At 36.7% G+C, this 14,934-nt stretch overlaps 2 protein-coding genes across 3 annotated transcripts in view; both read left to right on the forward strand.

Moving 5' to 3' along the window:
• Positions 1–13,409, forward strand: part of LOC107710737 (symplekin) — an 18,403-nt gene extending 4,994 nt beyond the window's left edge. Inside the window, exons 8-28 of one of the 2 annotated variants that reach the window (XM_016515576.1) lie at positions 1,016–1,070; positions 1,258–1,428; positions 1,511–1,750; positions 1,829–1,980; positions 2,952–3,102; positions 3,226–3,451; positions 4,335–4,485; positions 4,578–4,813; positions 5,673–5,754; positions 5,889–6,002; positions 6,084–6,231; positions 6,442–6,602; positions 7,198–7,306; positions 7,399–7,499; positions 9,865–9,955; positions 10,129–10,230; positions 10,817–11,004; positions 11,117–11,293; positions 12,058–12,168; positions 12,620–12,823; positions 12,915–13,409. In XM_016515576.1, the coding sequence (XP_016371062.1) occupies positions 1,016–1,070; positions 1,258–1,428; positions 1,511–1,750; positions 1,829–1,980; positions 2,952–3,102; positions 3,226–3,451; positions 4,335–4,485; positions 4,578–4,813; positions 5,673–5,754; positions 5,889–6,002; positions 6,084–6,231; positions 6,442–6,602; positions 7,198–7,306; positions 7,399–7,499; positions 9,865–9,955; positions 10,129–10,230; positions 10,817–11,004; positions 11,117–11,293; positions 12,058–12,168; positions 12,620–12,823; positions 12,915–13,076 (3,132 nt within the window). In that variant the 3' untranslated portion in view covers positions 13,077–13,409. The remainder of the gene's footprint in view (positions 1–1,015; positions 1,071–1,257; positions 1,429–1,510; positions 1,751–1,828; positions 1,981–2,951; positions 3,103–3,225; positions 3,452–4,334; positions 4,486–4,577; positions 4,814–5,672; positions 5,755–5,888; positions 6,003–6,083; positions 6,232–6,441; positions 6,603–7,197; positions 7,307–7,398; positions 7,500–9,864; positions 9,956–10,128; positions 10,231–10,816; positions 11,005–11,116; positions 11,294–12,057; positions 12,169–12,619; positions 12,824–12,914) is intronic. The other variant, XM_016515575.1, reaches the window with a different exon arrangement.
• Positions 13,410–13,415: 6 nt separating this feature from the next.
• Positions 13,416–14,280, forward strand: LOC107710713 (radial spoke head protein 6 homolog A-like; the record flags this gene model as incomplete). Its single annotated transcript, XM_016515547.1, has 2 exons — positions 13,416–13,676; positions 14,052–14,280. Coding segments are annotated over exons 1-2 (330 nt in total), but the record flags the coding sequence as incomplete, so codon positions are not given.
• Positions 14,281–14,934: the final 654 nt, after the last annotated feature.

Below are 14,934 nucleotides of genomic sequence, written 5' to 3' on the forward strand. Positions count from 1 at the left end.
GTTTTACAGCTCTGTTATCTTAATGTTCTGTTTAAACAGTCTGGGGTCGGACTGTGCCAGGTGCTATATATATTTAATTTGTTTCGATATTTATCGCCTTTTGTTGGATTTTGACTTTTTTTTTTTTTTTGTCTGATCGAAATAACACTATCAAAAAATAAACCATACCAACCGGGATTTGCTGTCTTGGCTTATCTTTGCAAGCACCTGTGTTGTTCTAGTATTACTTGTATACAACTGTAGTATTTAATATTTTTAATTAGCATTTATTGCTATATTATCAGTTTTAATTTTATTGTAGTAATTTTGTTATAAGCTTTCTTCATTGGTATATATATATATATATATATATATATATATATATATTTATTTGAGCTGCGTGTTGGCATGCATGCAGCTCATGAATTAGTGTTTTCAGTGTCTCAGATTGGAGCTGATTTGCACATGCTCATCTCTGCATTTGAGTTTGGGTCACTTGTAACGTGCATATGGGAACGTAACATGCGCCAGCCATCTTCACAAACTTCTGATGAGATGTGATTATAAACTGGCTGTTGCCAACAAAGGTGAAGCTTTAAGGGCACACTGTGGTTTTAAAAGCTTGATGGTTTAACATTTGAAAATGAAGAAATTAAGACAACCATAAATATTAGCACTGTAATTTTACAGTTGCACTGTAAAAGAAGTTATTATATTGTTAAGTACTTGATTTTATTTATATTTTACAGTAAAATTGCAATAGTAATATTTCCTATTTGTATTTTTTTATTCGAATAATTTGTATGAATAATTATAATTAAATAAAAATAAAAAAAAATTATTATTATTTAATTGTCACATTGATATAAAATCACACATTTTTCCAAATTTTGCAGCCTGGATGAAATCCACAAAGACCACACATAAATCTTAAATACTTGATTAGATTTTTTTTTTGACACTGATATATTTCAATAATAATTTTTCATATTTTGTTTAATATTTATTTAGTGACTCTGACACGCCCAAGAAACAGGAGGGAGACATCAGCCTGGACAAAATCCCCAAAGACCACACATATATTCGATATGGTAAGAGCAGATTCACATTTTCAAACACAATTTTTTTCATCAGAAAAATCAAAGATTTTTTGGGATTTTTTTTCCCCAAATTGTACTGCCCTAATGTCAAAACTTGTGAAAGTTTCACAGAAACATTTTCATTCTTTATTTTTGCTTCCCTTTCTTCTCTCCTTGTCTTCCTCCTGTCTTCTCTAAGACACCTTATGTGAGGAGGGTAAGTCGGCTCTGGAGCAGTTGTTAAAGTTTATGGTGCACCCTGCCATCTCCAGCATTAATCTCACCACTGCACTGGGATCACTGGCCACGCTGGCCAGACAGCGGCCCATGTTCATGTCTGAGGTGGTGCAGGCCTATGAGACGCTACATGGTGAGTTCCGTCCACTGACATTATTCAAAATACAAATCTACTCATTTCTTTTGTTCTTAATCTGTTTTGTTGTGCTCCCCAGCTAACCTGCCCCCAACTCTGGCTAAGTCTCAAGTGAGCAGTGTGCGCAAGAACCTGAAGCTGCACTTGGTCTCGGTGCTGAAGCACCCCAGCAGTGTGGACTTCCAGGGCCAGATTTCCACTCTGCTGCTGGACCTCGGCATGTCTCAGAGTGAGATCACCCGCTGCACGCCAGCCACCGTACAGCCCCGTAAGAGACTCCACCATGAGCCCTACGTTGAGGGCAAGAGGATCAAGATGGGTGAGTCGTTGTTGTGGGTCAGTTGTTGGCACTGATTGGTTGAAAAGAAGAGGAATAATGCCTTGTTTGTGCTTGCAGAGGCCTCTCTAGTGGAGGATGATGAGGATAAAGAAGAACCAGCTCCAGTCGTCACCCCAAAACCATCCTCCTCTGTTGGCACCCAATCAGCCATCGATCTCACTGCTGAGTTCCTGTTGCCTCTGCTGACTCCAGACAATGTGGCCAACCTGGTGCATACTATGGCTAAGTTAAACTTTGTGTTTTTCTTTAAATGTTGTAATAATAATAATAAAAATAATAATCATCATTATTTTAAAACATAATAAATTGTTTTTATTATCATATTAAAAAAAATAATTCAAATAATTTAAAATTAATTATAAAATCAAAGACAAAAATATTAATACAAATTAAAAGTACTTTAAAATTCAACAATGAATATTTAATAATTGTATTTGACACTACAACTTACAGTTCTAATATGTCTCAAATTCTTCACTTACAGTCATTAAAAAACCTCAAGTTTTATTTTGGTGGAAAACTGCAGGGAAATCTTTAAGTCTGTTTATTTGATGCTTCTTGCTATAAATATAGTAAAATGCTGAAAACTTCTGCACAAAAATTATGGAAATTTTACAAAAGTGGAAATACAGTGATCCTGGTGCATGTTTTTTAAATGCACATAATAAATAACATGCAGAGATGGCGTTTGTGTGGAGCAGTATTTTCTGCAAACCGAGTCACTCTGAGAATCTGAAAACACAGGAAGAGCGTAATTGAACACAGTGTTGCGCTATAATCTTAAACACGTTGCGTGAAAGACTAAATCAGTTTTTTATTTTATTTTATGACCACAATTTAAATTGTTTTAGTTTCACTTTTTTTTTTCATTTGTTATATTTTCATCAACTCATGAATCCAGTTCCCTTGTGAATGTTTGGTAAAATGCTGGTGTAGAGTAAAACCTGTTCGCAAGCATGCATAATAACGTCAGTTTGTCCTATGTTGGGTCTTTTTGAAAACATATAAAAGAACAATCATTTAAATCTAAATCAAAAGACTAAATATAAAAAGTAAGTATAGATAAGAAAAATTTGTCAAAAAATCTGGGAACCCTGTGTTGAGTAACACACAGTGTTGCGCTTGTCACTATAACTTAAATATGATAACTTGCACTTTTTTATGATTTGTGTCAATGCAGGTGCTCATCAGTATGGTTTACCTGCCTGAAGTGATGCCGGCCTCTTTCCAAGCCACCTACACACCTGTAGAATCAGCCGGCACTGATGCCCAGATAAAACACTTAGCCAGGCTGATGGCCACACAGATGACTGGGGCTGGCCTGGGACCAGGTGAAGTGATTGTTATTTAAAAGCAAGGAGAGATAAACTCCTTTAGCTCCTGTCAGCACAGCTGGAAAGCCGGCGAGGGGGTTTGTGTGTTGGACATCATCTCCTCTCTCTCCTGCTGCACAGGGCTGGAGCTGTGTAAGGCTCGAGATGAAGAGGTGAAGGAGGAAGATGGTGGAGCGGGTGAGTCCAGCTCCAAAGACCCTCTCATCATCCGCAAGCTGTCTGCTGTGTCCCTGGGTCAAGCCATCTCAGTGGTGGGGGCGCCAGCAGCCTACAAGAGCCCTATCACTGAAGAGGCACCTCAGATCAAGAAGTTCCCAGAGCCCATACTGCCCACCACACAGCCCAAGTAAGAGTGTCCCTATAGCTCATCAATTATGAGCTGCCTTGCTGGGCAGCTGCCTTCTAAGGTGGCATCCTAACTAATACACAGTCTCATAAGAAACTGATTTGGAGCTATTTACAATGGCAGAAACCAAATAGTGCTAGTCAAGTGAAGTGTGCCAAAGATGTGACTCGCAGCGTTTGCAGTTTGATATTGCATGGCACTAAGCTAATAACAAACATAAATCTTAGCACACCCAAATATTAGGTAAATAATTTTTTTTAAAATAGTGACTTAAGATTTTCCACTCAATTGAGTTTTCTTAGTTCACTTTCCCACTGTTTTTGACCCTTTCTGCATGACTATAAAATAATAATGATTTCTTAATCAAAGAAATTAAACAAAATAAGAAATGTATTATAACAATAATAAATAATTTTTTCTTCACTTACATTACAATACTAAATTTAAATCACAATACAAATTTTTACAGCATAATTTCTTCATTTTCAAACGTTAATCCCCCAAACTTTTATTTTGGTTCACTGGCCAAATATATGTTCACCATTTCAGAGCAAAGCACAGCACTGTTCATTTACACACATGCAGCTCGTGATATTGTGTTTCTCCGCATTTCATAGCAGCCTAATTCACAGTAAATGAACCAAGCTGCTCTGAAACACTGACAAATATATGATATGACTATCACACTAAGTGATATTGCGATATCAGTTTTACTTTGATTTGTGTTTTTGTATTTGATTGTATTTGTGGCGACCTCTAGCGGGAGCAGCCGAAAGGAGATGAGATAAGATATTGCTTTGTATTTGTGTGTTGTCTCTAGTTTTAATCATCTGTTTTGATTGATTGTTTCTTTTTGTTTTCCTCCCCATCACCCCTCATTCAGAGCTCCTGGGGCCAGTGGCAGAAAAAAAGTGTTCAAATTGGCCGACGTGGTGCAGCCATTTTCAGAGGCTCAGATTGAGAAACTCGCCAACATGGCCATTAAGCGGATCCTCCAATCAGAAAAGGTCATTGCACAGAGTGGGATGTCCCATGTGAGTTTGCTTTTGGAGGCTTTTCTGTGCATACCACCTCAGCCACTATATCCGTTCTACTAAGTCCACATTCCTGTTTTATCTTCTCCCAGGTCCGTGTGAAGCTGCTTGCACGGTTGGTGACCCAGTTTGAAGGTGGGAAGAAAAATGACTTGTTGCAGTTTATCTTGGAGGATATGCGGGGCAGAAGTGAGCTGGCCTTTTCTCTGCTGTACCACGAGTACAATGAATTCCTGAGTCAGCAGCCCTCCGGCTCTCTGGACAGCTATGAGCACTGTCTGTACACACTGCTGTCTGGCCTGCAGGAGAAACCTGAGCAGAGGGATGGGTGAGGATCACCTCATAATATCACAAATTAATTATCAACATGATACAATCAGTGAATGAACATAATTCATCAGAAAGTTAAAGGTGCAATGTTTTGTTTATTTTCGCTTGCCGATACGACAAGAGTTCTTCTTATACATTAGGGATTCTCAGTCTTTTTGTCAGCTGAATCTCTTTGACCTGAAATATTTCCTTGAAGTCCCCCCTCAGATTTTAAGTTAATATTTCAATAATTTAACACATTTGCATGTTCATGGTTCTCTGATGTTGGTTAATGGTCACATGACATGCAAGCAAACATGTAAAATATTTAGTCGTTTTGATTATTTGTATTTTTAAATTATTAATTTTAATTTTAATTATTTAAATAATAACTTAAAATTAACTCTCAAACTCCAGTTTTGCAAACCCTGTCATGAATTATTCTGCATTTATCTTTAAATGCGTAACATTTGATGCATAATGTGTAATTATTTGTTTTAATCTTTGGTTAAATTTGTAGTAATATACTAAGGAAAGTGCATTTTTTATTTATTTGAACTTTTTCACCATTTTAAAATGTCTTTATTAGTTTATTTTAATTGTCCTACAGTGAGACAAATTAATATTTAAAAGTACAAATATTCCAGAGATCGTTTTTCAATGAATGAGATCCTAAAATCTGCATCCATAAGAAATTATTGCCAAAAGGGTTTTGGATGGAGTTCACCACAACATGTCACCCCACAGGATATTTGAATTTCCCGAATATATTTCATATGAATTTGTCAGCATCACAAATTCAGTGCTTGTTTTATATGAACTAATAAAACAGTTTATTTTGATATTTTGTAACTATTCCTGAATTTCATTTATGACAGGCTTTTCACCAAGCTTGTGTTGGAGGCTCCAGTCATTACAGACTCAGCACTGGAGGTGATTCAACGCTACTGTGAGGACGAGGTCAGCCACACTACTACACTTAACCCCCATTAAAAGTTATACAGATTTTTTTCTCTTCTGTCATTATCTGCATATGCATTTACATGTTAAATCTTCTTGTAAGAAACTCGAATGTTCCTTATTTGTGTTTTCAGTCACGTGTTTACCTAGGCATGTCCACATTAAAGGAGCTCATCCTCAAACGCCCATCCAGACAGTACCAGTACCTCAATGTCCTTCTGAACCTCAGCTCTCACGAAAAAGAAAAGGTTAACCTCTAATCATCTGTCAGTCTTTGTTTCATGAAATAATTTCATAGTAGTATAATAACAATCCCCACTGATGTTCAGGTGCGCTCCACTGCTCTCAGCTTCATCAAACGCATGTATGAAAAGGAACATCTGAAGGACTGTATTGAGAAGTTCGCTCTCACCTACATGCAGTTTCTGGTCCACCCAAACCCACCTTCTCTTCTGTTTGGAGCAGGAGAGGATACAGGTTCAGAGACTTTTCCTAGACTTCAGATCTATCCCAATTTTTGATATAACTGATTAGGTTCATGGTCTATGTGCTCATACTTGTGTATTAAATTACCTTCTTATAGAAAGAAACTTTATTGTTACTATGATAAAGTAGTGTAAAATGAACTCACTGGTGTACTGTGCCTTAACATATTGTTGACTTTGTTCAATCCTGCTGTGTCCTCAGAGGTGGCGTCTCCCTGGACAGAGGAAACGGTGCGGCAGTGCCTTTACCTCTATCTCTCCCTCCTTCCCCTCAACCATCGTCTGGTGCATGAGCTGGCTGCTGTCTACACCGAGGCCATTGCCGACATCAAACGCAGTGTGCTCAGGGTCATCGAACAGCCTGTAAGACCCTCTCATCCAAAACTGGATTTCTCAAATGTTTATTCACTTTTCATGTCTTTTGCATTCAATCTCATTATCCTGCTCAGTTAGGGTTTGTCTGTTTTATTTGTTCACCTACACCTCCTGTGTACTAAAATAGTGAGGAACTGAACTAAACGACAGATTTATTCAGATTCATTCAAAGGGGACATGCTCATTCTTGAGAGGATTTTGTTAGCTATAAATTTGTTCGTATATTTATTTTGAATGCATATATGTTAAAAGTTTGTTTTGTCAACATTTAGGAGTCATTTTATAAATATTTATATACTATTATAGTAGTTATTAATATTTTTAGTTTGCTTTTTTAATGAAAGCTATATTTAGAATTTTCATTTGTTTTAGTAAATTTATGCGCTTTTGTCCTTTTTAATATCTCTATTTAGCTTTCATTTATTTTTTATTTCAGTTTTAGTTTTACTTATTTCAGTTAATTTTTATCTATTCTTCACAGCTAACAGAGATGGGCCAAAAGAAAAAATTATTTTGATTGCGTGGTTGATTAAAACAGTTAATTTATGATAACTATAATAGTTTCATCTATGTTTTTTCATAGATAAGAGGAATGGGAATGAGCTCTCCTGACCTGCTGCTCCTGGTGGAGAACTGTCCTAAAGGAGCAGAGACGCTGGTCACTCGCTGTCTGCATATACTCACTGATAAAGGTGTGTGTGAAAGAGAGCAAGAGTGATTGTGTCTGTATATGCATCTCCGTATAGTAAATGTTGACCTTGCATGGATTGTTTCATGTTCACAGTGCCACCATCTCCTGAGCTGGTGGAGAGGGTGAGGGATCTTTATCATAAGCGAGTGCCAGATGTTCGCTTCCTCATTCCAGTCATCAATGGCCTGGAGAAGGTTTGTTTTATCTTTTGTGTCCTCCTTAGATGTCTTGTATTGTTTCATCCGCATCAGAGCTAATCACAAATGCACAGCAGTGGTTAAATAAGTAAATTTCAATTTCCCATATTTAGGTGTTGTTAGACAAGTGCCTAAAAACATATTTTTTACATGATAAAAGGAATCACACACGATCTTGAGTGGAGTTGAAAGCAGCTCTGAACAAGGCTCATCTAGTTAGATTTCAGAGCCAGAATAATCTGTTTTATGTAGGGCTGTCAATTGTTTAAAAATAAAACTAAACAAAACAATGAATTAATCGCTCCTAACATAAAAAATTCTAATCCTAAAATATATTTTCATATCTTCAAATTAATGTGGAGACAGTATTTTAATGTGTACATACAGTATTTTAAATATTTGTTTAAAGGGGTCATATGATGCGATTTCAAACATTCTTTGGAGTGTTACAAGCTGTTCGTGAATAGATAAGATCCCTAAAGTTGCAAAGACTAAAGTCTCAAACCCAAAGAGATATTCCTTATAAAAGTTAAGACTGGTCCACGCCCTCCTAAAACGCCTAGTTTAAACACGCCCCCACATGTCTACGTCACGATGTGGGAAGATTTGCATAACACCGCCCAAATGTTCACTGATAAAGGTGTGTGTGAAAGAGAGCAAGAGTGATTGTGTCTGTATATGCATCTCCGTATAGTAAATGTTGACCTTGCATGGATTGTTTCATGTTCACAGTGCCACCATCTCCTGAGCTGGTGGAGAGGGTGAGGGATCTTTATCATAAGCGAGTGCCAGATGTTCGCTTCCTCATTCCAGTCATCAATGGCCTGGAGAAGGTTTGTTTTATCTTTTGTGTCCTCCTTAGATGTCTTGTATTGTTTCATCCGCATCAGAGCTAATCACAAATGCACAGCAGTGGTTAAATAAGTAAATTTCAATTTCCCATATTTAGGTGTTGTTAGACAAGTGCCTAAAAACATATTTTTTACATGATAAAAGGAATCACACACGATCTTGGGTGGAGTTGAAAGCAGCTCTGAACAAGGCTCATCTAGTTAGATTTCAGAGCTAGAATAATCTGTTTTATGTAGGGCTGTCAATTGTTTAAAAATAAAACTAAACAAAACAATGAATTAATCGCTCCTAACATAAAAAATTCTAATCCTAAAATATATTTTCATATCTTCAAATTAATGTGGAGACAGTATTTTAATGTGTACATACAGTATTTTAAATATTTGTTTAAAGGGGTCATATGATGCGATTTCAAACATTCTTTGGAGTGTTACAAGCTGTTCGTGAATATTCTGACAAATAATGCTGACTCACAGCCTGTAAGTAAGTTTTCATATTTAAAGAATTTGCCACTGATGATTCAAACGAGAGTTTTGAGCAGTGTAGAGTAGCGCTTGTTGTTTGTCGTTTCTCCGATCACAAATGCAGACATGGTTTTATGTTTACGCGGCGCGATGCAACGCGTAAAAAGACAGTATAAGTCATTATAATCAGTAATTATGTCCCCACTGGATGCTACAAATGCCTCGTTTATAATGGGTTTTATTGCATAAACACATTTCATTACACCAAAAACACAAATAATGTTATTTTTTAGCAACGTCATATGACCCCTTTAATGCTATCTTTTACTAAAAAGTACAAATATTGGTACATTTGTAGTACAAATATTGGTAGTACAAATAATGTTATCTTTTAAGTGCTTTTAATAAAGGCCAGTTTTTTTTTTTACTTTCTGGGGATAAAAGGAATAATTCTAACCAGTCAGCATTACAGTATAATTGAAAGCCAGGCCTGAGCTGCAAATAATCAGGTTGTTTTTATTTATCATTTATTAAGATTACAAAATATAAAAAGTATTTCAATAACTTTTAATTGAAGGGAACTTAAAACAATATTCACATAAACCCATTATAATAAATGTCGCATTTAGCTGTGCCTTTATGTAGTATGTTTGGTGGCGTTTCTGTCATTGTCAATACCAAATCTGCACTCTTTCTGTTTGAATGAGAGATGTTTATCTTTCCTCGTTTTTATTTCCACATCTTTCCACAATTTTATTTGTGTATTCATTTTTCACAATAAGTAATAAATTTACTAGTTAAAACATTTGGTATAAGTATTTTTTATGTGAGCATCGATCTTCTCGATCAACGCATTTACACCTGTGTTCCTTAATCACACACTGAGACAAGTGGGTTTCTGACAGGATCAAAACCAAGTAGCCAGATGGAGCTTGCAATGTGCAAGCATCCTGCCTGTGGGGAAAAGATAATACCGTAGCGTTAATTGTTAATCATTTTAATAATTTAAACCGCATTCATAATGGTGCCTTGATTGTGTTGAACAGAACGAGGTGATCCAGGCTCTACCCAAACTCATCAAACTCAATCCTATTGTGGTGAAGGAGGTGTTCAACAGACTGCTGGGCACTCAACATAGTAATACCTGCTTATTTTCTTGTGCATGTGATGATGTTGACAAAAATTAGGTGGCTTTCATTTTCTATTATTGGTTTGTTTGAAGTTCTTTTCAGAATGGTGTCATTTCAATCTCATGTTTTGCTCTAGATCAGTAGAATTCTAGTGAACTTAAGGGTTTGTCTGTTCTGTAGGTGAGGGCAGTTCCTCCATATCTCCGCTCACTCCTGGAGAGCTCCTCATCGCCTTGCACAACATTGACTCTTCCAAGTGTGACATGAAGTCAATCATCAAAGGTATCATCTCACATAAATCCACCACCCCTGCACGTAAATCCAACCTTTTACATCTTTTTTGTTTCAGCAAAATTTGTTAAATGCTTCCATTTCTCACCATTTTCCACTCTGAGAGATTTCTAAAGCATCATGTGACACTGAAGACTGGAGAAATGGCTGATGAAAATTCAGCTTTTGAATGGCTAACTTTCGATCCCAAACTTTGAACGCCAGTGTATGCATACATATAAAAGCAGTCGTTATATATTTTTAATATTCTGTAATTGTTAATAAATGATAAAAATAAAATCAATCTGAAAATATATCGATGATCTACAAATTATATACAACTATACATATTTTAGTGTACAGAAACCTGATTTAATCCATTTTTTTAAATTGATCAATAGCCCCAACATATGTTGGTGAGCTCTAGTTTTATTAGTTGAATTTAGTGTAGTTTATGTGAAATTGAATATATTAATAATCAAAATTTTAAAGGATAATGCCCCCTTAAATGGCTCCAATGTAGTGAGAATTCTTTCATTCACCCTTTTGCTTTTCTTTTCACCCTCTTTAATGTTTTTTTCTCATTTTCCCTCTGTAGCCACTAACCTGTGTTTTGGGGAGAAGAATGTGTACACGTCCGAGGTGCTGGCCGTGGTGATGCAGCAGTTGATGGAGCAGACCCCTCTCCCTATACTGCTGATGCGCACGGTCATCCAGTCCCTCACGATGTACCCTCGCCTGGCTGGTTTCGTCATGAACGTTCTAGCCCGACTCATCCTCAAACAGGTCAATGGACTGAACCCTTTATGCTCATAATCGGTGCAGTTCTCATACATAATCTCATCATACTCATCTCTCAGGATAATGTTTGCTGATTGACTGTTGATTGATCGTGCAGGTGTGGAAATATCCTAAAGTGTGGGAGGGCTTTGTAAAGTGCTGCCAGCGCACCAAACCCCAGTCCTACAACGTTCTCCTCCAGCTGCCTCCACCACAACTGGCTAGTGTGTTTGAGCGCTGCCCGGAGATGAGGGAGCCTCTCCTACAGCACGTTCACTCCTTCACCCCTCACCAAGTGCGTATCACAAAGGTTGCAGGTTTTATCCTGAATAGGTGTTATCTGGGAAATGAATGGTCAGTGAGACCTGTCATCAGTATATACTGTGTACACAGGTGTTATCGTTAACTAAAACTATTGAAACATAAAACATTGTTGAAATTCATTCAAATTAAGCTGAAATAAAATCTAAATATTCATGAAAATGTGAAATGTTAATAAAATAAGTTTTAAAATTTTAAAATTACAAACAATTCAGTCAAATAGAAATATGAAAAAGAAATGTCACAAGCACAGATGACAAACTTTTTTTTTTTTAATTATTGAAAATTGAAAATAGAAAAATAAAAGCTGATTTAAAATATTAATATGTATTAATATTATAGTATATTACAGTATTAATTTATACATGTTAATGTTAACAAAAACATAATTATAAACTTCAACTAAAATTATATTGAAAACAACAACAAAAATAAGTTGCAAAATGTATTATTAAATAATATTTATTAATATAATATTTCTAAATGTTATGCATTAATATTTATGTATATTATTATTATTATTATTATTATTTTAGATGATACATGAAACACATGCACAATATGCTAAATAATTTTTTTATTGTATCATATTACTATTCCAAAACATAGTTATGAATAGTAGGAAGTGGAAATAGTTTGTGTGTGAAGTGTTTTAGAAGAGAGAACTTATTAAACCTGTTATACATTTTCACTTCTAAATCATTTTGATTTAAACGTGTTGTTTTATTGTTTCTGTAGCAAGCCCACATTCCAGCATCTATAATGGCCGTTCTGGAGGCCAACAGCAGGAAGCCGGAACCTGAACCACAACCTGAACTTCATCATCCAGAAATAATAGAAGAGAGAGAGGTATGTTGCAATGAAACGGAAGCCGTGACAGATCTTTTCTTCTGTTTTGTGATGTATATCCGAGTGTAATAGATTATCGAAACTAGACAAAATGTAGGTTGGTCTTATGATTCTACTCATGGGTTGTTGATTTGCATTTGGAGATTGTTGAATGCAAAAAGCTGAATGCAAGCTTGCCGTCGATTATGAAGGGGTAGGTTTAGGCAGACTAAATGATTGGAGAAGTCTAGCATATGTCACCAGAGAGAAGTCTTTCATTTACACTGAAGTTATCACATTCTAATTAAATATCAATTTTCGAAAGTATTAGTTATCAGCCACATAAACCGGTTATTATATTGGTCGATCTCTACACAATACCATGAACATTACAGAAATGAGTTTAATGTTCATGACTTTGGATAATCCACCAATTAAATACTGTCTGTCTTGTCCACTTTTGTTCATTAAGGTGCCAGTACCAAAGCATATATCAATGCCTGCACCAGTATCACAAGCAGAACCTCCAGCCCCGACACCGGTAGAGTTTACTGAACCACCACCACCACCACCACCACAACAACAGATCCCCAGGAGGGAAGAAGTAGAAGAACCCATGGAGCGGGAAGAGACAGACCATGCTGCTCTGGAGGTCATGTCTGAAGCCGCATCACAGGTAAAACATTTTAATCATCATCATTCATGGCACCCATGCAGACCAGTACAAGAGTGAATAGCACTGGCTGACCATTGACTTTAACCTTCAGCAGGTGGAGGTGTCTGAGGAGGCATCACACTCCAACTCCATTTCAGAGAAGACAGATGAACCCATGGAAGAGTCTGCTGCGATGCCTGTGGATGTGGCTGACCAACCCAAAGATGAGTCTGAGGATGTTGTTCCAGAAGCAGGAGAAAGCAGTGTGGACTGATGCCATTTGAAATAAGACTGAATGGAAGCACTGACATTGAAAAGATGTCTCTTTCTATACTGCTTTGTTCAGTGTACTATGTATCTTTAAGTTAGAAGTAAAAATGAAATGGAATATTTTGGTTTATTTCTTAGAGGTTACGAATTGTTCAAATTAGTTTGAAAATAAATAGATTTTGAATGTGCCACACTGTTTTCATTTCTAGAATAAAAGGCCATCTCCAACCAGTAAATATGAGAAACAAATCATTGGTCTCTGTACTTTAGTCTCTCATGATTGTTAATTTTGACCGCATTCGGATCAGCATTCGGCCAATCAGAATAAAGACGCTGCCAGGCAACAAGTTTGTTGTAGTTACACTGCAGAATCCATAGCAACGGAAGTGAGCTGCGGGAAATGCTCTAATGTTTTGCTAAGCCGGTTTGATGTTAATCGAGATTTGCCATAAGAATAAGCTGAACAAATATTCGGTTTTAATTAGTCGGCGACAGTTAGTAAAATGGAGATCACTGAGGAAGCGTTGAATAATGAGAGACTGCAGGCCGCGGCGCGTTTTAAAGCTTTCATGATGAAGAACAGCACTAAAACAAACCTCAATCTGTAAGTACATCATCACATTAGCTTCATACATTATTCCAGTCCTAGTATTATTTTTTTTAGGGTATTCTTATTATTAATTTAGTATTTTAGCACCGTTATATATCTTAACAGAGGACCTTTATTGGAAGTTCGAAACACATTTCCACCATTATTGCCAATATAAAAAGTTATGATACAGGCATGTTGAGACACCTTGTGACAACATGCCCCGAGCTCGCATTTATCTTTGCAGTTAATGTATTAAATCTAGCTTCGTTCATTTTACGCATGCCTTAATTACCTTAAAGGAATCCATCCAATAGCGGTAGTGTTCAGTAAACATTGGTCATAGCTGACACGTGTTGATTGCTGATGCTCCTGAACCTCTTCGTCCAGCTATGACCACCTCTTGCGACTGTTAACTAAAGTTATGGATGAGCGTCCAGAGAACGCAGTCGATGTGATAGAAGACATGAGTCGCGAGCTGAAAGGAAGCATCCTTCAGGAGAAACAGGACACCCTGCGTGACAGTCCGTCCTCATCCGCGGCTCTGTTACTGGCCGAGCAACAGAAGGCGCTCTTTACGCGCGCGGCAGGCGATGAAGGGGATCATGAGGAAGATCTGGTAAGAGAGTATGTTGGTCTTGCTCCTGGGGGGCCCATGTAATGCTTTTTGTACAGCATTTTTATTTTTTAGCAGTTACAACCTAACAAACTTTTATTTTTGTGTGTGTGTGTGTGTGTGAAATACTTGAATGGGTGCGTGTGCTATCTTTACAGTAAATGCAACTTGAGTTAATGTTTCTTTAACTTATGCTATCACATTCAGAAATTTTGGAGTGACCTAAAGGGATGGTTCATCCAACAGTAAAAATTCACTGCGGTCAGGCCAGCCTCCACTTTGAAAAACACGGTCATTCTAGCCGCCACGTTGTTTTGTGGTGCGCGCATGAACTAGGCGTTACGGTAATAGCTTGTAAAACTAGATCAAGGGAAAAGCGCTCTCTGGCATTCATTTATTGAGCCAGTTTCTCTGTCAATGAATGAATGAATGCATTTAAAATAATACAAATGTTTAAAAAACGGTCTGATAAAAATGAAAATAACTTCAAATGTTGAGTAATATTAAATGTAGAATTTTCAAATAAAAAAAAATAACTGTGATGAGAAATAACAAAATAAAACCCTTTAATAAACGTGTATATAACCATATTTATCTGTAAATTCACATAGCTATAAAAAGAAAACTCCCTGTTTTCACAAAAAAGTTTCACTTTTG

This window comes from Sinocyclocheilus rhinocerous, unplaced genomic scaffold (genome assembly GCF_001515625.1).
Source record: "Sinocyclocheilus rhinocerous isolate Xijiao unplaced genomic scaffold, SAMN03320098_v1.1 scaffold597, whole genome shotgun sequence".
In the NCBI taxonomy this organism is placed as follows: Eukaryota; Metazoa; Chordata; class Actinopteri; order Cypriniformes; family Cyprinidae; genus Sinocyclocheilus; species Sinocyclocheilus rhinocerous.